This window comes from Balaenoptera acutorostrata, chromosome 10 (genome assembly GCF_949987535.1).
Source record: "Balaenoptera acutorostrata chromosome 10, mBalAcu1.1, whole genome shotgun sequence".
Classification (NCBI taxonomy): domain Eukaryota; kingdom Metazoa; phylum Chordata; class Mammalia; order Artiodactyla; family Balaenopteridae; genus Balaenoptera; species Balaenoptera acutorostrata.
In genome coordinates, this window is record NC_080073.1 from 21895263 (window position 1) to 21921243 (window position 25981).

At 41.1% G+C, this 25981-nt stretch overlaps 1 protein-coding gene across 1 annotated transcript in view; it reads left to right on the forward strand.

The window, feature by feature from the left end:
- Positions 1 to 2116: 2116 nt before the first annotated feature.
- The window catches only part of TAFA4 (TAFA chemokine like family member 4), a 111493-nt gene continuing 87628 nt past the window's right edge, over positions 2117 to 25981 (forward strand). Inside the window, exons 1-2 of the mRNA XM_007192642.1 lie at positions 2117 to 2130; positions 7289 to 7404. Of these exons, the coding sequence (XP_007192704.1) occupies positions 2117 to 2130; positions 7289 to 7404 (130 nt within the window). The remainder of the gene's footprint in view (positions 2131 to 7288; positions 7405 to 25981) is intronic.

The window sequence follows — 25981 nt, forward strand, 5'->3', positions numbered from 1 at the left end:
TTTGTCTGGCACACGAACTATTGGATCACATTTCTTTTCACGGATGGATACATTTTTTTTTTAATGAATTGAAAAAAGAATCCCCAGTGGTTCCCTTTGTGTGAAGAAAAAAAGGTAAATATTAGCTAGGAAAGGTCATTTTGGTTTCCAGTATGTGGGGAGTTCATTAGGATGGGTTCTGATAAATTATGCTGTGTACTTCTTTCCGATAACAGAAGGTCACATTGTGCCCTTGGGTGGACATCAGGACAAACATACTTAATAAAGTTGGAGGATCTGGGAGATGACTATTTTCCAGTGTTTTTTTTTTTTTTTTCCAAATACCTTATATTTATACAGTTATTCAAAGCCACTTCCCTCTCATAGCACTAATGACTCAAGGCCTCCTCTGTCTCTCCTGTAGCCCTGAAAGGATGGATCTCAAGTCTATCACCTAAAGTGGTCTCTAGACAAACATCTGTAATTACATTCAGGGGCATCCAAAGAAGAGAAGAATCTCAGTTGTGCTTGGTGGTGGATTTTTAATGGGTTCCACAGGATTCAATAGTAATTAGACTGTGTTGCAAGGATAATTTTTATGTCATATTTGCAACTTAAATATTTATTGTTGCCCATCATTATTTCTCTCTGATCTCCACCCCTGGGAGAGATGTATTTAATTTAGCAACATTAAAAAATGGGTAGTTTCGTGGGTTTTTTTTTTTTTTTTTAATGAAAGGTTTCTCTTTTTTTTTTTAAATTAATTAATTAATTAATTAATTTATGGCTGTGTTGGGTCTTCGTTTCTGTGCGAGGGCTTTCTCTAGTTGCGGCGAGGGGGGGGCCACTCTTCATCGCGGTGCGTGGGCCTCTCACTATCGCGGCTTCTCTTGTTGCGGAGCACAGGCTCCAGACGCGCAGGCTCAGTAGTTGTGGCTCACGGGACCAGCCGCTCCGCGGCATGTGGGATCTTCCCAGACCAGGGCTCGAACCCGTGTCCCCTGCATTGGCAGGCAGATTCTCAACCGCTGCGCCACCAGGGAAGCCCTCGTGGGTTTTTTTTGTTTGTTTGTTTTTTCTTTTTCTTGAGATGTCTTTTGGTTTGGAGTCATCTGAGTCTTTCCTGAAAAATGTTTTCACTGAGTAGAAAAGTCCTTTCAGGTCTGTGCATTAAAGGACGGTGTTGAGTATCAACTATGGTATTAACAAGTTTTTCTGTATTTTGGTATGGTGTTTTATGTTGGAAAGATTTTTGCTTTCTGCCTCCCATCAACATTTTTCAAAAAGCATCCTTGAAAATTGTTTTTTTTTTTTTTAATTTTTAATTGAAGTATAGTTGATTTACAATATTATGTGAGTTTCAGGTGTATAGCAAAGCGATTCAGTTATACATATATACATATCTATATATGTATATATATTTTTGTATATATATATTCTTTTTTAGATTCTTTTCCCCTACAGGTTATTACAGAATATTGAGCATAATTCCCTGTGCTATACAGTAGGTCCTTGTTGGTTATTTTATGCATGGTAGTGTGTCTTGCAAATTGTTTAGCATCATCAGGTTTATATCACACAAACATAGGAACTCAGATCTTCATGCTGGCTTTTCCACTGCTCTGTGACCTTGGGCAAGTTGTAGAACTCTTGGGATTGGATTACCTCCAATTTCATTTTCATCCCATGGTTAATGAAATGAGAGTGAAATTTTGCATCATGAATGATTTAGACGCTCTGTCAACTTGGGGGTGCCTTTGCTCTGGAGGGAACTTCTACTTTAAAACTATATTATGTTAACTAATATGTGACTAGTTAATAAGTGTAGAATTCTGTATCTTCCTCGCCTCCCCTCCGTCTATTAGGACACTTTACAAACGTGGATGTGTTTGGCTGTCTACCGCTTGCCTGAAAATGCAGGCGGCATTGTAAAAAACCCACAATTGTGCTACTGGAAATCTGCATCATTTCAACATTAACATGCTAATGGCTTCCTGTCTATTTTGTTTTTTCAAATAGGTCTTCCAAGCTAAGATAATTTTTTGGAACTGCAGAATTGGTCCTAGCTACCAATGGGAATTTGGAGTCACTCTGAAATACATGCTGGAATAATTGTGTTTGACTGGAACCAAATCTTATGAAGTCTCCAAGGTAAAATGATTTTAACACATACCTAGAGATGATATCTTTACGAAGCATAAAGAATTTAGCCAAACTGAGTATCTTAGAGTTGATGATCCTTTATAAAAGCTTTCTTTTTACGTTGAATTTTTGGGAATTTGGGGAGTTTAAAAAATTTTAGCTCTCATCTTTGAAATTATTTCAGTTTGTAAAGCAGTGTTTCAGCTATTCAGCAGGGTAAATGGTGATATTTTTAAGGTAAACCAATTTTGCTTTACATTTGGGCAAAATTGTTCAATGTAGAAGAAATTGAGGTATCACAGTAGATGTAGTAGGTGAGAAATCCTTTTACTGGGGGAGGGGGTCCTAGATTATTGAATGAAATAAAGAATCACTGCTCAATAGCTGCCCCCTTATCCATAGGCATTTCTCTGGGGAATCATAGCTATTGTTAAGTAAATACTTGTTTTAGGCACTGGGAACTTGTAACTATTCACCCCGCACCGGTACGTAGAATTGTCCATGAAGAAGAAGTTAGATCAGGAATGATCACCCGAGGTTTGGAACAGTGGCCCTTGAGACTTTTGATTTGGGGTTTGCTGTTGGGATCCAACCAGGAAAACAGAAACCATCCTGATAATGTGGAACAGAGGGAAGTGAATTCAGGGAACTGGTTACACATGTGATGGGAGAGTCAGAGACGTCAAGCAGAAGATACAGAGGCAGCCCAGAGATCAGCAACAGCAGGAAGCTTCTGCCATCCTGAGGCTGGTGGGACAAAGGAAGGCAGTACTGCTGACCAGTGCTTAGGGGAAGGGACCTTCAGTGGGAGCTGGATCCACAGTGGGCCCTTCTCTTGGAAATTGACACTGTGGAGGAGAAATGGCCACTCCATAGAACCTACCAAGACAGAGAAGGGCGGGGGAGAAATACCCTGCCCTTTCCCTTCCACCCTCCAGGCTCCAGCCAGGGTCTCCTACTGGTTAAACCGAGCCAGGAGCCAGGTGATTCAGGTGGTTGGGAAATGCAATGTATAGTGTCACCCAGGGAAAGGGGAAAGAATGGTTCTGAGGGCAAAAGAGGCCCAGGTTGGCATAGAGTTTATATTTGAAACCTCTTCTCGTGACATTTTAATGAGCATGGCACAGGCTTTTGTACCTCAGAGCATGAGTCTTCTCTTGAGGCTGATTCTCACAGCCTCACCAGGTAAATTATGCATATGCCCTGGGATCTTCCGTCTGAAGATGGACGGCAGTAGAGTGTGATGCACTGCCCGGAACTCCCTTCGGGAATGAAGGATTCATTCCCTCAACTGTTGGAGGTGTTGCAGAAGCTGGCCTACAGCTTCTTTGAATTGTCCTCAATTCAGAGCCTCCTTCTTGCTGGGGGACTCGCCCAACGATCCAGTGGTTAAGACTCCACACTTCCAATGCAGGGGGCGCAGGTTCAATCCCTGGTCAGGGAACTAAGATCCCACATGCCACGTGGTGTGGCCAAAAACAAACAAACAAACAAAACAAAGAGCCTCCTTGCTGAAGATTTAAGATTTTCCCTTATGTCCAAGTATAAAGGCCTGGCCCCTCACTCCAACCTGGTACCGTGGAGAAGGGGCGTCTCAGCTTTGGAACTCTCCGTAGGGTTATCTGAGGCCGTTTTGTCCTTCTGTCCTGCCTTCTTCTCGCCCCTCCCCTTCCACAGGTGATTCTCCCTAGAGCATCCTTTAAATAATCCCCTGCTCATCAATTTCCATCTCACGGTTGGCTTCCCAGGGTAACCAACCTTTGAGACTCAGATCATCTCAGACATGCTCTCCAGATTTGGTAAACTCCATTCAGACAAGTTTAGGTGATGCAGTGACTGATAAACACATGGAAACTGAATTTCACTTATACTTTAGGTGGGAGGGATTATAGCTCACCTGAAAGACCGAGTCTGAATTTAGAGACTCTAAATTGGGGGGGCCACTGTGGTTAGAGGGAGGGGAGCCAACCCACCAGGCAGGAAAAAGTGGAGGATACAAAAGTTAAGAAGCCAGGAGGAGACCCATTGTTTTAAACTGTTAAACTTGGCAGATTTGTTATACAGCAATAGAAAAGTTGTACTCCATTCATCTGACTCCTTGAAATTTTCCTTTTTGGACCACTAATTGCTACAAACTGGAAACCGGGGTACCTGATCCAGCTTGCAAATGTGTTTTGTTCAGTCTGCACTGTGGTTTTTTTTAAATCTATTTAATTATTTATTTTTATTTTTGGCTGTGTTGGGTCTTCATTGCTGCGTGTGGGCTTTCTCTAGTTGCGGCGAGCAGGGGCTACTCTTTGTTGCGGTGTGTGGGCTTCTCCTTGTGGTGGCTTGTCTTGTTGCGGAGCGCGGGCTCCAGGCACGCGGGCTTCAGTAGTTGTGGCACACGGGCTCAGTAGTTGTGGCGCACGGGCTTAGTTTCTCCGCGGCATGTGGGATCTTCCCGGACCAGGGCTCGAACCCGTGTCCCCTGTATTGGCAGGCGGATTCTCAACCACTGCTCCACCAGGGAAGCTCTGCACTGTGTTTTTAAAACAAAGAAAATGGAATTACTTGCTGACATATAAAGCGTGTAGACTGCGTATCAGAAAACGGCTTTTCTTTGAAAGTCGTTCCTGGCATCACTTGGAGCAGCTGCTCCTAGACAGGTCTCTACACTCCCTACTGTTCACCAGTGCTTTTGACCCAGGCAGCCTACACATTTATTTGGAGATATTTGAATTTTTGATCCTTGAGTAAGAGGGATAAGCCTTTGTAACAATTAGATCAATAACTGATATTGGGGTTAACAACAGAAATTTTAAAACAGTATCGGTGAGATAGAGCACCTCATTCAAAAATTCAGCAAATATGGAATTCTGAACCTCCACACTTTCCCTGTTAGTAATAAGTTAATAATCCATTTCCTGAAGTGAAAATATAATTAAATAATAGCACCTCAAACTCACATAGGCTTACGTGTATATTCTTTGCCACCTTTCAAACTGATCCTAGGGTTTCTACTTACCATGTGTGTGTGCCGAGGTGGGGGAGATAGAAGACGTGCTTTGTAAATTAAGGCATGTGCAGGCCCTTCAAAGCAAAGAGACCCTATGTTTCCATGTCAGTTTAAAATTTTCAGGGTTTCCAAGGCAGGGGGCAAAAAGATGTCAAGCTTTGAGTCCCTTTTAACACCGTGCTCTCCAAAGATAATCTTAGAATCTTGTCTTACTGCGGTTGCTTCAAAGGCAGATTGAGTCTCAAATCAGGGAGCAGTACGAGATCTTTCAACAAGATCGATTTGTCTAACTTGTGAGAGGCCACAGCCTACTTCCCAGAGTGTGATGTGGGCGCCAGGTCCCCAAGGCTGTGCCTTCCCTTGAGCATGGAATCACGGTTCTGGTTGAGGCACTGTGCAGCTGACAGCCATGGGGTGGCTAGATCCTTCCTTCCAGGATTTCCTCAGAAGCTTTGCCTCTAGTGTTACCCAAACAAGGATCCATCCCCGTGGGCCATGTCTTTATTGTCTGCCCATGAGTGTTTATACATCTTGTGTACATGAAAAGGGGGTTCCTTTGATCCTCTTTGGTGGATCTTTTATCCTAAATACCGTGAGACATGTGCCAGTCAGAACCTAGTATCACTGGAGTTTCACACGCCAAGAGCTCTGACTCTTGCTTGAAAAAGTTAATAAAAAAAAAAAGCAAACATAAAGGTTAATCAAGTGCTATCTAATTTCCCTGTAATATCAAAAAGGGCAGAAAGTTAGGGAGGGGGGTGGAATGCATACTGGCTATTTTCTTTTTACTTACTCTTTTTTTGGGGGAGGGGTTGTTTTAGAATAGACCACACAACCATATCTGTGAACTGAATTGTCTTTGAGCAACTGTTTGGGTATTGTCCATTCATAGGAGGTGAAGTTTATTTTCCCAGGTTTATTGAGATGCAATTGACACATAACACTGTGTATGTTTAAGGTGTACAATGTGTTGATTTAATATGTTTGTCAATTGCAAAATGATTCTCAGCATAGTAACAGCTACCACCTTCCTACTATCACATAGTTACCTTTTTTTTTGGTGGTGAGAACATTTTTCTTAGCAACATTCAAGTATATGATATAGTATTATTAACTATAATCACCATGCTATACATTAGATCCCCAAACTTGTTAATCATGTAACTGAAATATTTGACCTTTGACTAATATCTACCCATTTCCCTCACCCTCAACCCTTGGTAACCACCATGCTTCTTAACCTGTTTCTCTGAGTTTGTCTTTTTTAGATTCCACATGTAAGTGAGATCATACAGTATTTGTCTTTATCTGACTTATTTCACTTAGCAATAATGCCCTCAAGGTCCATCTAAAATTTTGTATATGGCAAGATGTCCTTTTTTCTCATTGCTGAATAATATTTCATCATATCTATCTCACATCTTCTTTATCCATTTATCTGTTGATATCTATATGAAGTTGTTTCTATATTGACCTTACTTGCTCATATTCCCATCAAACTTTGAGATTGGATTAATAAACTATTCAGCCAGTCTTCTGGGCAGAGGGCATTAATAAACAGTCAGAGAAACCAGGGGAAATCTCTCGAGCCTGGTGTGAAAATTTCTGTGGTTTCTTTCAGATGAGGAAACTACATATCTTCTATTTGAATCCAGCTCTAAGTATGTTGCTTTTTAAATTTCATGCTATAAAGTAGTATATAACCCCCATGTTCTATCAGGGCCACTCAGGCTACACTGTAGGGATTCATAAATAGACTTCTCACCGAGGCCTGTAGCTAACTTGGAAAACTTTTACACAGGGAGATCAGCTCGGTGCTTTGTGACCACCTAGAGGGGTGGGATGGGGAGGGTGGGAGGGAGACACAAGAGGGAGGGGATATGGGGATATACGTATGCATATAGCTAATTCACTTTGTTATACAGCAGAAACTAACAACACTGTAAAGCAATTATACTCCAATAAAAATGTTAAAAAAGAAAAGGTATTTATTGAAAATTGAGTGAATGCACAGTGCAAGTAAGGTTTGATTGGCCTTCAGTTTCCTTGTGGGGGAAGAAGTCCATCGTTGAGCATCTTCCACTGCTTTCCCCACCTTCTCAGGATGCTGTTTGCTGGAAAGCCTTGTGTCACTCAGCCCTCACTAACTGCGTCCTGCTTTGTTTCCAGGATGAGAGTCTGTGCCAGGTCGGTCTTGCTGTCTCACTGGCTCTTTCTGGCCTATGTGCTAATGGTGTGCTGTAAGCTGATGTCTGCCTCCAGCCAGCACCTCCGGGGACACGCAGGTAAGCTCTTTAAGCTCGTTATGCGCCACTGAGATCAATTAATAAAACCCTTACAAACACCAAAGCCCACATTTTATTTTATTATTTTTTTAATTTTTAAATTAAATTAAATTAATTTATTTTTGGCTGCGTTGGATCTTCGTTGCTGTGCGTGGGCTTTCTTTAGTTGCAGTCAGCAGGGGGCTACTCTTCATTGCGGTGCACGGGCTTCTCATTGCGATGGCTTCTCTTGTTGCGGAGCACGAGCTCTAGGCACACGGGCTTCAGTAGTTGTGGCCCGTGGGCTCAGTAGTTGTGGCTCGCGGGCTCTAGAGCTCAGGCTCAGTAGTTGTGGTGCACAGGCTTAGTCGCTCCGCGGCATGTGGGATCTTCCTGGACCAGGGCTCGAACCTGGGTTGCCTGCATTGGCAGGCGGATTCTTAACCACTGCGCCACCAGGGAAGTCCTAGGCTTAAGTTTTTAAACTCTCTCATGACTCAGTTGTCCTTAAGCAACAGTTTCAAGAAGACGAGAAAGTTAATGATTGAAATTTTAATGAATCAGCATAAAATCAATACCATTTGGCCGCTGTGAAAGTGCCCAGGGCTGCTTGGTTATTGTGCTGTGTATATTTTGATGAGCTTGCCCTCAAGGATAGAGCATTTGAAGTCATCAGTCTTATCTGTTTGATACACATCTCTTTTCTTGGGTGCAGGTAGAGAGTCAGGCTAGTAAAGAAGCAAAGCATTTCGGGGTGGGGGGTTATCACCAGCACATTTCCAGATTTCAGAGAGATTATGATGAAAAATGATTATTAAACTTGGAGGAAACAGGGGACATGACTGAACCTTTAATTTTTCTTTCTTTTCAATATTCACTTATTAAAAGGCATTATACTTTGATTTTTTTTTCTTCCAGGTTAGATTACTTATTTTTATCACCCCTCCACACCCAAGATATACACACTGGTAGTCTTTTTTTTTTTTTTTCTACTTCTTTTTAAAAACTTTTTATTGGAATATAGTTGATTTACAATGTTGTGTTAGTTTCAGGTGTACAGCAAAGTGAATCTGTTATACGTATACATATATCCATTCTTTTTTTAGATTCTTTTCCCATACAGGCCATTACAGAGTATTGGGTAGAGTTCCCTGTGCTATACAGCAGGTTATTGTTAGTTACCTATTTTTTTTATTAGTTATCTGTTTTATACATATTAGTGTATATATGTCAATCCCAATCTCCCAATTTATCCCACCAGCCCCCCACCCCCTGACATTGGTAGTCTTTATGTGAACCTTCACTTTTAAATCTTTGTGGCAATCCTCATTTCATACCATAACCCTTTGCATTTGGAAAACGTGGAACAGTAGGGATAAATCTAAATTAAGATTAGAATTGTATACACAAGAGATGGCAGTGTCTTCCATATAAGCAAAGACTCTCCTGCAACAGGGAGGGTGAGAAGTCTTGGCAAGTTTTGCTCAAGAAATGAAATTTTCATCCTAGAATTTCTAGATGATTTTATTTGGATTCTCAGCCCATTTTTGGTTTCTCTTTGACTTCTGGGGTATTCTTCCTGCTTTCGTTTTTGGAATTTAAGTCTTCACCCCTTATCTTAACAACCATCCAAGCAATCAGGACTGGTTCCTGCCCACAAGGGGCTCTGTTCTCTCACTGGGGCTGCAGGCTGCATGAAGAACCATCTTCACAGAAGTACAGGCATGCCTTGTTTTATTGAAGTACAGGCATGCCTCATTTTATTGCACTTAGCTTCTTTCTTAACACTTTGCAGACTTTGCATTTTTTACAAATCCAGCGTCTTTTGGTGCCATTTTTCCAACAGCATTTGCTCACTTCATGTCTCTGTGTCACATTTTGGTGATCTTTGCAGTATTTCAAACTTTTCCATTTTTACTCTGTTCGTTGTGGTGATCTGTGATCTGTGATCTTTGATGTGACCCTTGCAAAAATATTATGGCTCGTTGAAGTTTCAGATGATGGGTAGCATTTACAGCTATGAAATATTTTAAAATTAAGGTATGTGTATTGTTTTTTCAGACATAATGCTATTGCATACTTAATTGACTACAGTATAGTATAAACATAACTTTTATATGCACTAGAAAACCAAAAAATTCACATCTTGCTTTATTGCGATATTCACTTTATTGCGTGGGTCTGGAATCAAATTGGCAAAATCCCTGAGGCCTGCCTGTACCCTTTGCATAACCGCAGATGAGGGCTCCTGAATCCTACTGTGAAGTCTTATTCCCTCGCGGGTTTCTTAAGCTGTGTCCTTGATGCCTGGAATGTAATGGGTGCTAAATGAATATTTATTAATAGGCTGATTTTGCCCATTTGTCACCCTGTGATCAATTACGTAGTTTTCTCCTGCTGGTAAAAATTCCAGAAAATAATAGGCAGGTGTGAAAAGATAGGCTTTTAACTTTTTGTTGACTATTAGGGTTCTCCACAGAAACAGAACCAGCACAACCAATTTATTATTGATATAAGGTATTGGCTCACACAGCTATGGAGGTTGAGAAGTCTCATGACCTGCAGTCTGCAAGCTGGAGACCCAGGAAAACCAATGATGTGGTTCAAAGGCCTGAGAGCCAGAGAGGCAATGGTGTAGATTCCAGCCTGAGTCTGAAGGCCTGAGGTCCAGGAGCACAGAGGACAGGAGATGGTCAATGTCCCAGCTCAACAATCAGGCAAAGAACAAATTCAACCTTCTTCTGCTTTTTTGTTCTATTCAAGTCCTCAAGGGATTGGATGAGGCTCACCCACAATGGGGAGGGCCATTGGCTTCATCCAGCTCAAATGCTAACCTCTTACAGAAACACCTTCCCAGACACATACAGAAATAATGTTTAAGCAGATATCTGGGTGTCCCCTGGCCCAGTCACATTGTTAATTTCATATAGCCTTCTAGGTATTGTTTTATATAGTCATCTGTATTTTATATATTTTCTATACTATTTTAGATTTTATGTATCCACACACCTATCCTTCTAGAAAAAGGCATGTATATACCAGTATGTGTGTATGCACAGATGTCTCTTTGTGCACCCTGTTTTGTACCTTGATTTTTTTCCCCATTTAACAATAAAGTTTAGAGGTCTTTTCATGTGAGTGCGTGCAGACCTATATCACTCTCCGTAACATTGCGTAGTCATCTATTGTATGGGTGTGCCGTAAGTTATTTGATCACTCCCAATTTTGGTGGACATGTAGCTTGTTACCATATTTGTACAGATATATATGTCCTGACTTCAGATGAATTCCTAATAGTGAAATTGCTGAATTAAAGTGCATGTAAAGGTATGGGAGTAGGCTAATTTCTGTGACACATAGACCAAGTAAATATACATAATGGCTTAAATAAAAGAAATTGTATTTCTTGCTCATGAGTGCTGGGTGGGTAACATGTCAGCTGGATGTTCTCCTCTACTGTGGTCTTTTTGGAACCACAGTGGATGGGAGTTCTACTGTTTTCAGCCCGTGGCCTTAAAGGTTGTTCTAGAGTGGTCTTCATTCCAGCCAGCTGGGAGGGAAATGGGCATGGGGGATACACCTGGGAGGTGTTGACGAACGGGGTTAGATGCTGACTGCATCCCTTGAATTGTCCTGCCATTGGCTGCAGCTGAGGCCCATGGCCACACCTTACTGCCAGGGCTGCTGGGAAACATACCCTAGCTGTGGGCCCACGTCCAAGAGGAGACAATGATTTTTGGTGAGTATCCTGCAGCCTTTGACACAACGCATTAAGGGTTTAATAGTGCAAAGTGCCCTCCAAAACTTCTGGACTTAGTTATACTTACACCAGCAGTAATAGTATGATAACTCCCGTTTCCCCAGACCCTCATCAACTCTGGGTGCTATCAGGTCTTACTGTTTTGCAAATGTGGTAATGAAAACTGCTGTCGGATTGTCTTGTCTTGCAACTCTTTTTGACTAAGGACTCAGCGTGCTGGGGGACTATTTGTATTTGTTCTTCTTTGCACTATCTTATCCTTTATCCGTTTTTGTCTTGGCTCTATTGATTGTTTACTTGTCGATTTGTGGAAGCTCTTTGAAAATTGAGGACACCCGAGTACTTTGACCATCAATCCTTGTTTCTTCCTGCTTTTGCTTTGCCCACTACTCCCATTCTAGCAAGGCTGTGTATTCCAGCAGGCTGTGTGAGTGAATGTGTGTGTATATGTGTGTGTGTGTGTGTGTGTGTGTGAGTGTGTGTGTGTGAGAGGGGGAGAGAGAGAGAGAGAGAGAGAGAGAGAGAGAGAGAGATGGACAGAGAGGGAAATGGCGGTGGGAGGGAGGTGTTGTACATTTCTCTAATGACCTTGCAGTGGCCACGTGGAGTTTCTTCCCGGAATTGCGCTCAGCTGGTGACAAAGTCAAGGGTCAGACCTGAGAAACTCTGGTCAGATTTTTGGGTGTATCTGAAACAGCCTGAGAGCGGGAGCAAGTTGCAGAGAGTTAACTGAAGAAGCCTCTGTGCAGTGTCCAGAAGGACCCCTGACACCGTCCCAAGAGCTTTGTGGTTCATGCCGGCCAGTTAAGGAACTGTGTCCCTAGGAAACCCTAGTTGGAAGCTTTTTGGATGCTTTTAATGGTTCAGATTAGGAGAGTGGCTTGTTGATGGTTGTGTATGAACAAGGAGGTATTTTACAATCCTATCTCCACCCATACCTCTACGACAGAGAGGAAGGGGAAGAATGTGGGATGCCATCCCTAATTTGGGCAGATCGGATGGGGTATTGTTAGGTGTGGACCGAAGTTTCATTTTAGTTCAAGTGCAAAAAACAAAAACACACCTAATTTTCACAGGATTGGTGGTAGGAATCTTTCTTTAAGGCAAATGGCATTGATAATCTTTCACAATAGTCCAGAGGTAGTATTCTTAAGGAATTAGAAAACACAAAAAGCCACTTTGTTGCTTTTAAAATTCTACCTGCCATAATAATTGAGTAGGAGACATGGGCTTCTGTAGCCCCTATCTGTAGGAAAGGTGTGAGGGCCATTTGGTAGGTTAGTTTCTTTTAAATGGAAGCCAGAGTTAACTCTATTATTTCTTCAATTAGCAATTTGTCCTTTTGTTCCCTGTCTCGCCCCTCCCCACCCCCGTATGTAACATTTCCCCACAAGAAGGCAGCAGATGTAATACAGTGGAAAGATGCTGATAGGTTCAGAAACTTGAGAGTCATTTGAAATTAATTGGCTGGTTACATGATGAGTTTGGGACACAAAACACCCTACATCCTGGAGATTTGTCCCTGGGAATATTTGGACACTTCAAAAATTAAAAATTTCCCCTTTGAAAACAGAAGCATAGCTACTTTTCCGTTATAGCTGAGAGAGTTGGGAACTGGGGTGCTGCTGGTTTACAAGTTCATTTTAATAGTTCCATTTCTCCAGAGAGCTTTAAGTATGACTGGTTTGGGGTGTTTTCATTCCAGCATATGCCATGGTGCCTAGCTGCTATTTAATATACTCTGTTTTGGTGTAAAATCTCTTATTTAATATAGTCTGTCCAAAGTGTTAAGGGCCCAAGAAACTGGAGCACAACTGAGATTGAGGCAGCAAAGCATAGGGGGTCTGGAGTCAAACATAAACCTGGTTATGCCACATCCCAGCTGTGTGACCTTATCCAGGTCACTTAACCTCTCTGAATTTGCTTCATTATCTATAAAAATGGAATGATGTACATGCCTACCTTATGGGGTTATTGGAATGATTAGCTAAGAAAGTAGGTGAAGGGATTAGTACATAGTAAACACTCAATAAATGGTAGCTATTTTCATATTTAGAGACATCCAAAATGAAAAGGAGTCTGGAAATTTTCAAGGAATGATTGACGGCTTTGTATGTGTAGGGAGATGTGATCAGTGGCTTAAGGTTTGAAGCTTTATCGTGTACAAGAGAAAAAGGCTTGTTTTTCATTGTCCTACAAGCTGACTATAATGAAGAGAATTTCTTTATGAAGACTGGGGTTTCAGCCCAACCTTAAGAAAAAAGAAATTTCTAACACATAAGGCTTCAAAAACTGAAAACAAAGTGACCCAGGGATGCTGAGAGCCCTTTTACCTGCTGGCCTTCAGCCAGATCTTCTGTAGAGGGGGCACCTCACTAACTGGGGGCTGGTGTCAAAAATTGTGACGGGTCTGAGATTTCTTGCAAGCTAACAGGATAGCATGTCAGTTTCCTGGATGCTTGCAGAAGACATGAGATCCCTGGGTCAGAGAAGAAGGATTTATTCTCACTGCACACAAAGCAGCAGGCATCCAGGTTAGCTTACATTCTCCTTTCATACTTGGGCTGGTTACAAAACCTCTTTGGGGCTCAGTCTCTTCTTCTGTAAAGTGGGAATAATAAACAATAAAAGTCATCCTTAAAGAGTTGCAATGAGGAGTCAGTTAATACCGGGAAAGTGCTAAGAATTGTGTTTGCGCAGGAAGTGTTTAATAAATGTTAGTCATCTTTATTGAGAACTACCTTCTCCTTTTGAGTGAATCCCGTTTTATAGAGATTCTGTAATGTTTAAATTTATGAAAATTTAGGTTTTCTGTTTTCTCTGTTATAAATGATATATGCAGAATATGAATGTTGGGCTTGTGTGCTTTGGTGCCTTGTGTTGTTGTTTTTTTTTTTTTAAATAAATTTATTTATTTATTTATTTTTGGCTGTGTTAGGTCTTCGTTTCTGTGCGAGGGCTTTCTCCAGTTGTGGCGAGCGGGGACCACTCTTCATCGCAGTGCGTGGGCCTCTCACTGTCGTGGCCTCTCTTGTTGCGGAGCACAGGCTCCAGACGCGCAGGCTCAGCAGTTGTGGCTCACGGGCCCAGTCGCTCCGCGGCACGTGGGATCCTCCCACACCAGGGCTCGAACCCGTGTCCCCCGCACTGGCAGGCAGACTCTCAACCACTGCGCCACCAGGGAAGCCCTTGTGTTGTTTTTAACTTTGGTTAAATTGTAGGAAGAGTAACTGCACCTAAGTTTGGGCTCATATTTCTGTCCCCTATAAAGGCTGAATTTTTATAGGAACGCTGCTGATGATTTTGATTGGAATGACTATTTTAGCCCTAATCTTCCTAATAGAAGAAACTTCTATTTCTTTCCAAGCAATACAGATGGTTTTGAAAAATATTTTGTCTGCATTGCCAGAGTTCTGACACTAGGGGGCAGGCAAGGCTTAGAAGAGCTAAATAGCGAGAAGCAGGACGCTAGCCTGATGCAGCCATTGTCTAACAGAAATAGGAGAGCCACATATGTAATTTTAAATGTTTTATAACCACATTCAAAAAGTAAAAAGAAACACATGAGGTTAATTTTAGTAATATATTTTATTTAATCTAATACACCCAAATATGATCATTTCAACCTGTGGCCCAAGCCACGTTCTAAGCACTCAATAGCTACATGCAGCCAGAGGCCAGTGTAATCTGTTTAGTACAGGGTAATGAATTGGATTTTAACATTACTTTCTGAAAGATTAGAATTATGACTGATTTGTATTTTCATGGGTCAATCCTAGGGCACAATGTTTTATCTCCCTTTATTTCACTTAATTTCTTTTCATGTTTTTGGTTTTAGTTCTTTCTAATTTTTTGCTAAATGATTGCATCTAAATTCAGGATAAGTGCCAGGTAAGTGGGGTTTGTAGCCCTCATAAAGGGTGGCGAAAATGTTTCCATTTCCTAATGAACTGCCCATATGATCATTCTTTGCAAGAGCATATTTTTTAGGGAGAGAGAAGTAGCAGGATAATTTGAAAGTGTATGTGTGTGTGTTGGTGTGAGTGATGGCTTCAGCCATCAAGTCTTTTTAAAATAAATTTATTTATTTATTTATTTTTGGCTGTATTGGGTCTTTGCTGCACGCGGGCTTTCTCTAGTTGCGCCGAGCGGGGGCTACTCTTTGCCGCGGTGCGTGGGCTTCTGGTTGCGGTGGCTTCTCTTGTTGAGGAGCATGGGCTCTAGTCGTGTGGGCTTCAGTAGTTGTGGCATGCAGGCTCAGTAGTTGTGGCTCGCGGGCTCTAGAGCACAGGCTCAGTAGTTGTGGTGCACGGGCTTAGTTGCTCCGCGGCATGTGGGATCTTCCTGGACCAGGGCTCGAACCTGTGGCCCTTGCGTTGGCAGGCGGATTCTTAACCACTGTGCCACCAGGGAAGCCCAGCCATTAAGTCTTAAAGTTACTCCCTGGAAACTTACTTTGACCCATAATCGGCGTTTATCCACTGGAGTGAAATCCAGTGATACAGTTTTAATATGGTTTCTTCCATAACTGTTTCCATCTTCCTGCCCTGCCCCCAATAAATGGTTACTTCTTTAACCGTATGGGTATATTTTTATGTAGGCAACTCCACAGGAATAACCTCTATTTTATAAACAAGAAAAAGATTTTGGAACGGGAGAAAAGCCTGTGGTTTGGTAGTGAAGAGGGCATCTATGTGGTGATGCTTACTTGCTTCTCTATCTGGGGAGCTTTTCCACTAAAAAACTTGGAGGCCCTACCATATCTACGTTATATTTGAATCTTACAAGGTGGAGCCCAGTCAACTGTATTATTTAATAGTTGCCTGGTGAGTATCAGAACCACTGGTTCAGAAGAACAAAAAGTCAGGTTTGACTCAAGCTCTTGTTAAGCTACAGTTTGATTCCGGTGGTGACGAGTCTCCATTTCATTCTCACTGCATGTTGCCAGGCTGAGCAGAGGTGTGTATTCTCCCTCTAATGGTGACCTCTGTATCCACCTCTTGGGAAGGACTGTGAAAATGCTTGGTCATTTTGCACTGGCAGGGCTGTTCCTGGATGCTGAAAGCTTGTACTGTGAGGGATTCCATTGACCTCCCTTGGATCCTACATTATTTTTCTCTAGTTCCATCTTGAATAGGCTCGTCTTATTCTCGATGTTTCATAAGAAGGGAAAGGAACAGATTATGTGAGGTGTTAATATTTGACTTCTCATCTCCTCGCCTGCAAGTTCAAGTCCCAGTGCCACCGTCAAGGTCAGCTTTGCAAAATAGCTGACAAATGAGTGTGCTTCACATTCTTTTTCGTGGGGAGGAAGGGTTGTTTCACTGACAGGAGAGTAAAGAATTTCAGTTCCTTAAATGAACTTGTGAGCCACCCTATGTGGCAGAGCAGGCTTTTTCTCCTGCCCCTTTTTGTGTCTTTGAGGCAGAAGTGGCAACCCACGGCCTTGGAAGAGTTCTCTGGGTGGTTAGGAAAAAGATTCTCCTTACCCTTGAGAAGAAAGTTCCTCTTTCTTCTTTCAAGCCATGCACTTGAACTTATCTAAAGAAAGCCTACAATTTGGGGTTTCAAAAGCCAGGGGTCAGTATGTCATCTGTCAGCATTATCTGAGGAAATAAGAATCTTTTGTCCCATATAAGGAAAATAAAATCATTTGGTAAGAAGAATCAGGAGGGGTAAAGATGGCACGGGAAGGAAAAAGAGGTTTTGTGTCTTTCTAGGTGTAGCTTGGATGCTTGAAATATTTTGGCCCATATGGTGGTCTCAGAATAGCACAAGTAATATTATTAATAATATTAATATTAATTAATTAATATTAATATTATTGAAGAGATATTCAAAAATCCATTAAAGCAGATTAATTCACTCTGAGAAGACTGTGTGTTCAACAGTTAAAAACTTTTCCACTCCTTATGCCATGTGCCATCAATGCATACGTTTTAGGGAATGTCTGAAATCAGATAAGAACTTGAACCAATTTGAACAGGCTAGGAGGGCCTGAAGGTGGGAGCATCTCGGACTGTGCTCTCTTTTCCTGTTTCTTATCTGTTGTGGAGAGTCAGAAAGGGAAACAGGAGAGAACTTTGTTTCAGGAAAAAAATAATATGGGCACAGAATGAAATAAATGGATAAATCCACCTGCAGGTCATTTTTCTGTAGTTTGTCACTGACTTTGCACAGCTACCTGCTAAAGGGCTGGAAATTAATACCAGCAATCCAGGGAGGGGGTGGGGGACTTGAACAGCTTGAACTTGGCACAGAGTTAAGGTGTGTGTCTTCTTCCCCCAAACCAAACACAGTTGTACGCTTTGCTATTGGGGAAGCGTTTGCAAGGCATTGTGGAAGTCATTTTTTGCAAGAGGAGCATTGAGAGTCTGATTGGATTTGAGCCATAGAAGTGAACTTGTTGCAGTTTTCTCTGCCTTTCCCCCTCCACAGATGTCCTGCAGTCATTAGCAGACTTCCAAACTGTCGACCAGGGGAGGCCAGCGACTTTTAATGGGGGATATTCTATGTTTTTGAGCTTTTGCTGGTCAATCTTATTTGATAGGAAATAATGACTGTATGTAAAACAAGACAGCAACAATCAACAATGTTTTTCTAGTTAGTGGACATCTAGAAATTTGAAACATTCACACTCAGCATTTTGGTTGCTAGGTGTGTGTGTGGGTGTGTGTGGATGTGTGTGTGTGTGTATACTCCGGAAGAAAAATTACGGAGTTTGATCTCTCCAAGTGGTACCAAAAAGGTTATTAGCCTGTCTCTTCTACTGTATGTTGTGCTGATCTTGAGTTTGTTTTCCAATGTGCTGACTTGGTGACTCTTGGGTGTGTGACACGTCGGAACCTGGATTGTTTCTCTAAGTCACTGAAACCTTAAATTGAACCCTATTAATTTTAGAATTTGTGATGATCCTGAAATGATAGGGTTGACATTTACCCATGTGCCGTCTACGAAAGGAGATTTGCTAAGCAAATAAATAGTGTAAATATGTTTGCCTGGGAGCTGTTGAAGTTATCTTAAAAAATTGTCAAGTGCTTTGGAAGCATTTATTTAACATGAAATAAAAATGCTTGTGCCTTGGCTCTGTGAAGTCCTAGCTATGTGAGTTATTGAATAACAGTTATTCAATCTCTCTGAGACTTTTGCTCAGTTTGCTTTTCCTGGAAATGGGTATAACAGCACCCTCTATCTCAAAGTGTTTTCGTGAAGTTTAAATAAAATAGTTCAGAGGAAAAGTTAGGGATTACATTGGGAACTTAATGCATTATTTTGATTTTGTTTTTTTTTAAACAGCTTTATTGAGGTGTAATTGACATACAGTAAACTTTGCATATTTATAAGTGTACAATTTGGTAAGTTTTAACATATATAATGTATATGTGTGTGTATAGATGTATATACACACCCATGAAAACCATCTCCATGATCAAAATAATGAATATACCGATCACCCCTGAAAGTTCTCTTGAGCCCCTTTGTAATCAGTCCCTCTTGCCCCTACCTCCACCGTTGCCAGGCAACTACTGATCTTTTTGCCATTATAGATGAGTTTGCATTTTCTGGAATCATGTTTAAGTAAAATCATACAGGATGTATTCTTTTTTTGTTTGATTTCTTTCTGCATAGTTGCTTTATGGTTTATCCGTGGTGTCCTGTGCATCAGTAGCTCATTTCTTTTAATTGCTGAATAGTAGCCCATCCTGTGTCACACACTGTGTATCCATTCACCTGTTGATGGACGTTTGGGGGTGTTCCCAGTTTTGACTATTACAAGTAGAGGTATTATGAACATTTCTTACAAGTGCTTGTATGAACATATGCTTTCATTTCTCTTAAGGAAGTACCTAGGGAACATAATGGCTGGATCATATGGTAGATGTATGATTGACTTTTCAAGAAACTGTCAAACGGTTTTCCAATGTGGTTGTACCAGCTCACACTCCCACCAACAGAGTAGGAGAGTCTTAGTTCCTTCACATTCCTGTCAGCACTTGGTATGATCTGTATTTCTAATTTTAGCCCTTTCACTAGGTGAGTAGTGATATCACATGGTGGTTTTAATTTGCATTTCCCTACTGACTAATGATGTTGTGCATCTTACCATTTGCTTATCTGTATATCTGTGAAGTGTCTATTCAAATCATTTGCCCATTTTTTAAAAAGTTGGATTGTTTTCTTAATATTGAATTTTGAGTGTTCTTTTTATATTCTCGATATAATTTCTTCATCAGAGAAATGAATTGCAAATATTTTCTCCCAGTCTCTTCATTCTCATAACAGTGTCTTTTGAAAAGCAGATTTTTTTTTGATGAAGTCCCACTTACCAGTTTGTTCTTTTATGTACCATACTTTTGGTGTCTTTTTGCCTCTAACCTAAGGTCACAAAGCTTGTTTTCTATGATATGTTTTAATTTTAGTCTTTACATTTAGGTCTGTGATTAATTTTGAGTTAATTTGTGTATATGATGTACTTTATTTATTTTTATTTATTTTTAAAATTTATTTTTTATATTGTACAGCTGCATCTGGTGGCAGGCTTTTTTTTTTTTTTTAAAGAAACCAAAAGGCAAGTAGTTTATATAATAAACATATATATCATTATGTATAAGCTTGGGTATAGTGGTAGCATAGTCAGATTACAAATAGAATCACTGTGAACGCACTCGTTATAAATAGAGACCAATAAAAATATGTTGGTTTAGGACTTAAAATGCCACAGTGATGCAACTTTCCAAAATGTTTAACTCTCTATTTACATCGTGGCTGTATTCCTGGAAAATTCAATGTATATTAAAAACATGACAAAGGAAAAAAAACCAACAAAAAACTGTGGATGAATTTATATGTAAAATGTAGCCAGGCTCTGGGCCCAGGATAATAAAGATTCTTCACCAACATGAATGCCCACCAAAACATTTGTAGATTGTATGGGACACAGGACAGTTGTTCATTCGGTGAGACTGCCCTATGCACTGCAACATATCTAATGTCCCAGCCCCTTATTCTACCCTCCCAATCATTGTGGCAACAGAATACACTTTCTCCTACAAATTTCCAAAGCACCTGTGGGGCAGTACTGGTCTACCATCTTTGAGCTGGCCCAGCGCAGTTGGAGAGATGGGGCCGGACTGAGTTCTCACTTCACCCTAGCTCTGCGTTTATATGGATTGATCATGTCCATTTAAAAGGCTTAGTATACAGTTGGCATTTTCTTTCAACATTTGAAATACACAAAACTTTCACTCCAAAATTCCATTCCTAGGACTTTGTCTTTTCATTCACTCAAGCAATTCTATATACAAACAATGGATAGAAGGATATATATCACCCTTAACAGCAAATGCCTTTGAGTGAAGAGTTGGGAGATTGGGGTATGAGGTGGGGACTTTGACTTTCCACCATTCTGTCTTCCAGGTCACTTATCCTTTCTTCTGCTTCAGTTATTCTGCTGTTGATTCCTTCTAGTGTAGTTTTCATTTCAGTTATTGTATTGTTCATCTCTGTTTGTTTGTTCTTTACTTCTGCTAGGTGTTTGTTCTTTAATTCTTCTAGGTCTTTGTTAAACATTTCTTGAATCTTCTCAATCTTTGCCTCCATTCTTTTTCCGAGGTCCTGGATCATCTTCACTATCATTATTTTGAATTCTTTTTCTGGAAGGTTGCCTATCTCCACTTCATTTAGTTGTTTTTCTGGGGTTTTATCTTGTTCCTTCATCTGGTACATAGCCTTCTGCCTTTTCATCTTGTCTATCTTTCTGTGAATATCGTTTTTGTTCCACACGCTGCAGGATTGTAGTTCTTCTTGCTTCTGCTGTCTGCCCTCTCTATATGATGTACTTTAATGCAGTTTGTGTAGGTAAGAAAATACTGCTCATTATAAATTCTCCCTGTTACCTAGGTGAAGTTGCTGAGAGTACTCAAAAATAATAAAATCATAGATTTATTTTTCAACAACTTAGGCATTTTAATGAGCCAGACTGTTAGTTCCACACTAATTAGTGTGAATTAGTGAGTTAAAATAAAGATGTGCAATAATTTAAACAATACAGCTCTTCAGATAAGAATATTTGAAACAGAGCACATTTCTGAAGCTCTGAACAGTGAGAGGACCATCAACATGGAAGCCAGGAGACCAGCTCTTCCTTCAGACTTGGGCAATAACCAGTTGTATAGACCATGACAAGTTGTTTAATCTCTTGGCATCAGTTTCTACAGCTGTCATACACAGAAGTTAGATGAGCTTTTATGTTCACAGTGTGCAGCTCTGCCCACTAGGGGTGGGCAGATTCTTACGGGTCTTTATATTCATCTTGGTACCAATAATTGACTAGATTGGTTAGATGTCCCTCAGCTGTGGGTAGCTCATTTGTCATGCATGTGTTGATGGCCTTTTTTGAAGAAAATAGAAATTGACTTAAAAGGGCTTTGACTTCCTATTAATGCTGTGTCAGGTCTACATTTTCGTAATCAAGGAGTACAGCGGTGCAACCACTGTCTGATTGGACATACAAACTTTATTCTTACTAGTAAAATGTAGTCTTACTCATTTTAGATGGGAAAACCTGTATCTAAATGATCTTCTACTAGGAGTCTTTCAAGCTTCGAGATGTAATGAGGCTGTGAGGTCCTAGTTGATCAGCATTTGTGGCTGGTGGGTTTTAGCATCGCTGAGATGCCAGTTTGTTCTAATGGTTCCAGTCCCAGGTTAGTAAATATCTCGACTCTCCTCACTGGCCCCTGACAGTGTTCCTCACTCTTCTCCATCCACACTGCTGATGGCTCAGAAGGTGGCATGGGTGGTAAGTATGGCGATGTATATCACTATTAGAGTATATTCATAGCTCGGGCTGAAGGGTAGAGTTAGAACCTCTCTCTGTGAATATCCTATAACATGTGCTAACTTGGAAACCCTCAGGAACATGTTTAAAAAACAGGTTAATTAGGGTGAAATGACACATCCTTGTAGGGACTGTCGTGTGATCTGTATGTTGCTCTTTGCTTATTTTTACGAACAGTTACATGTCTTTACACACACACACAGACACATCATACGTGGTATTTACAAATTGTTTAGAGTATTTTAATATAACTGATTTCCTTTGCCATCCTATGAGTTTTATTTTATGCATTTACAATATTTGTTCTGAGAGGAAGTTTGTAGACTCACCGTGGCACAAAAAAGATGAGTAATTGCTGTGAGCGTTTCCAGCTGCTTCTTAGCCTACCTGCCCTTCACAAGTCCCCTAAGTCGGTAAGGGTTGCTGGTAACAGAGGCATCTTACGGCTTCATCAGAGAACTCTTTCCCTACAGGGAAGTGATTTGGTGGTCACGTGGGAAGCTGCTCTATCATGACGTCAGGTATCCACAAAGATGAGCTTCCCCTCAGGCCAGTGGGGAAAGGGAACAGCAGGAGGCAGAAGTGGAATAAATTGCACCATATTGTGATGTTGGGACATGGAGCTTATATGTGACTGATTCGGGGGCCATCAGTAAAGTTGTCATTGTAGGACTTCCACCCCATCAGGTGTCCAGTATTGAATCTCCATTCCTGACACTTGTTGTCTCAATCTGCGTTTCCAGCAGGTCGGAATCAGATGACAGGTCACAGATGGCTTGGTTTTCTGGTGAGTCCTTGTGCCCTTTTCTCTTCGTGGAGAGAGGAGCAAGTAAGTGCTTGAACATCTCCAGGGCTGTGGGATTTTCTCAGAGGCTGTGGAGCTGGGCTCCAGGGAGGTGGGCATGCTCTCCTCCATGGCAAGTTCCAGCAGCGTGTCCTACTCTGTGCAGGCGTTCTGCGGTAGAGCCAGCACCTTCAGCGCTTTCCCTGCATGGGTATACACATCTTTGGTGGCCTTTATCATTGGGTGTGAGCATGATTTGTGTCAGTCTCCCTTTCAAGGCAAGACTTCCTACAGGGTAGGCAGAGGTATCTTATTTTTGTTTCTGAAGATACCTGGCATGATATGATTAAAAAAAATTAACAGAGTGAGTGAATATTGAATATCATAGGATATTTTCTCTCCGATGGTAAAATTTCCCAGGGCCTATCATCTCAGCTTTTCAGGATACAAGTGGGAGAGATTTTCGTGAGTTAGTTCCTGAGAGTGAATGAAGAACAAACCAAGATTCTGGCTGCTGTGGAATATTCCATCGTGAATGTCCATCACAGATGAATTTCTTCGTTCTCTTCATAACAGACGGTTAGATTGCTCCCGCTCTCCACTATCCCCAAACAAAAACAAAACAAACAACAAGAAGAGTGCACTCGTGACAACCCATGTAAATGTCCCTGTATGGACCTGTTCAGGAATTTTGGGGATATACGGATAGGTGGGAGGGATTATTGGGTTGCCAAGGAAGGGAGTGCATACTTAACATTACAAAATACTAACACATGGCCGGCCACAGTGGCCACTCTCCTTAACAGTCCCAGAAGCTGTGTGTGAGATGTCCTCTTTGAAAGGGAAGAATTTGAAGGCAAAGATTTTAGAAAATAATTTCCATGCTTCGCTTGATCAGTTTCATAGGGGTCATAGCCCACTGATTAGCATATGTGATTAGCATTCTGGGTTAGGGTCCTAAGTACTACATAAGTGCTTGTGGACTTAAACTATTCTTTACAACCATAGGATTCAAGCATTCTGCATACATAATAGGCATTCAATTTTAAATTCATAGTATTATAAGAAAATTTGGTGCTAGGAATACTTAAAAAGTGGGTATTGGCCACTTGAGAATGAAATATTAGATTCTCCTTTTGTCAGAGTTACAAGTGTTCTCGCTGGTTGGTGAGCTCTTGGCAAAGCTGTGTGATGGGCCCTCTTGGTGCAGCTTTCTCTGCTCGGATGCAATGCAATTCGAGGTTGATGCATGGTTTGGAAGCTCTCTGTCTAAATTATTTCCATTATTTCCCAAGTCTCAGTCCATTAACCAACTTGGTCAAAGGCCAAGAAGAGAAATGGCATTCTCGAAAAATATTATTGGCATTTTGCAGTGAATGCTAACTAGTGTACATTTATAGCCGATTAAGTTTTGCTCTCTCTCTATTTTATTATGGATTCTGACAAGGATTTTGAGACTGAGTTCTGTGAAATAATAAATAGAACCAGCGAGGTCATTTTCTACCTGACCAAAGGTAAACTTTGCAGCAGGAAGACATGAGTGAAGAAACAGGTTGAGTTAAACATCTCGGGGGGAGGGAGGGATTCAAGATATTCAGAAATAAAGAGAATCAAACAGATACCAAATAGATACCTGCCATGAAATGTGAATGTTACCAGTTATTTATTGCCAGTGATTTGATATATTTTTTCCCACCCAAAATTTGATTAAGTTATGGTCTGAAGCAGAGGTCTCAACATGGCGGCCCACAGGTAAATTAGGCCCACAGATGTGTTTTGTTTGGCTCAGATTATGTTTAAAAAGTGTTTTAAAAATTGGTTGCATTGTTTGAAAATCACAGGATTTCACATATAAATCCAGATTTTGGACAACACTGGGTTTTTCTTTTTGCTTTGTAACAGTTTGCTGTAGCTGACTGCTGGCCGCTCCCAGCAGATGGGGCATTTTTCATCTTTGTCACCTGTTTCCTTCATTTATGTTGACCCCCTTGACCCTGAAATATAAGCAATTGAGTTTGAGAGCCTTGACTCACATGTTTCAAAATGAAGATAAAAGTAACTAGAAGATTTTATTTCAGGTTTCATGCATCTTTGTTATTTTATAGCACAGTGGTTAAGAGTTTGGGCTCTGGAATCAAAATTGCATGGAAACAAGTGCTGGTTTCTTCCAGTTTAGCTGTGTGACCTTAAAAAGTCTACTTAACCTCTCTGAACACTAGTGTTCTTATTTAAATTGGACAGCAGTTGTATCTGCCTCCTAAGGTTGCTGTGAGGATTCCATCGGCATCTGTGTGGTTGCGTATCCGTTAAATACTAACACACACACATATACACACAAATACCACTTAGAATAGTGCTTTGTTCATGCTAACTCATCAGATATTTAGAATCAATATTTAAAAAGACAGTTGGGTTGAAAAAGAAAATTTAATTGGTGAATAAAAGAATAATTTCTCTTCCATTTCTCATCAGCTGAAAAAGGCAAAAAGTAATATTTTTTGGCTTCATGTGATGTTTCTTAAAATTTGCAGGTATGCTAGGTTGATACTGTTTTTTTTTTTTAATGAATTTATTTATTTATTTATTTATTTTTGGCTGTGTTGGGTCTTCGTTTTTGTGCGAGGGCTTTCTCTAGTTGCAGCGAGCGGGGGCCTCTCTTCATCGCGGTGCGCGGGCCTCTCACTATCGCGGCCTCTCTTGCTGCGGAGCACAGGCTCCAGACGCGCAGGCTCAGTAGTTGTGGCTCACAGGCCCAGTTGCTCCGCGGCATGTGGGATCTTCCCGGACCAGGGCTCGAACCCATGTCCCCCACATTGGCAGGCGGATTCGCAACCACTGCACCACCAGGGAAGCCCGATACTGTTTTTAACTCCATTCTAACTTAACTACAAAAAGAAATCGTCATAGCTGATGGACATTATCCTGCTCTTGCTGTCCTCCCAAGCAGTGAGACTTGAGGGGCTGGTACGTGTAGAAAGGATGCCAAAGCGTTTTCACAAAGCATTTTGCTCATAAGCGCGAGCCTTGTTCCTTACACGTGAATCAGATGGCTTTAAGTGACGGCTTCCACACTCCACCTGAGGAGGTGGAGATAATGCCAGGCTGATGGGTAAAGTGTGCAGGATCTGACAGTCCACAGGGGAAGGAAAGCAGGATCACTCTCAGAGATAGCATCTCATGGTGGTGTTTGGTGTTTGATAAGCAGGTGGAGAAT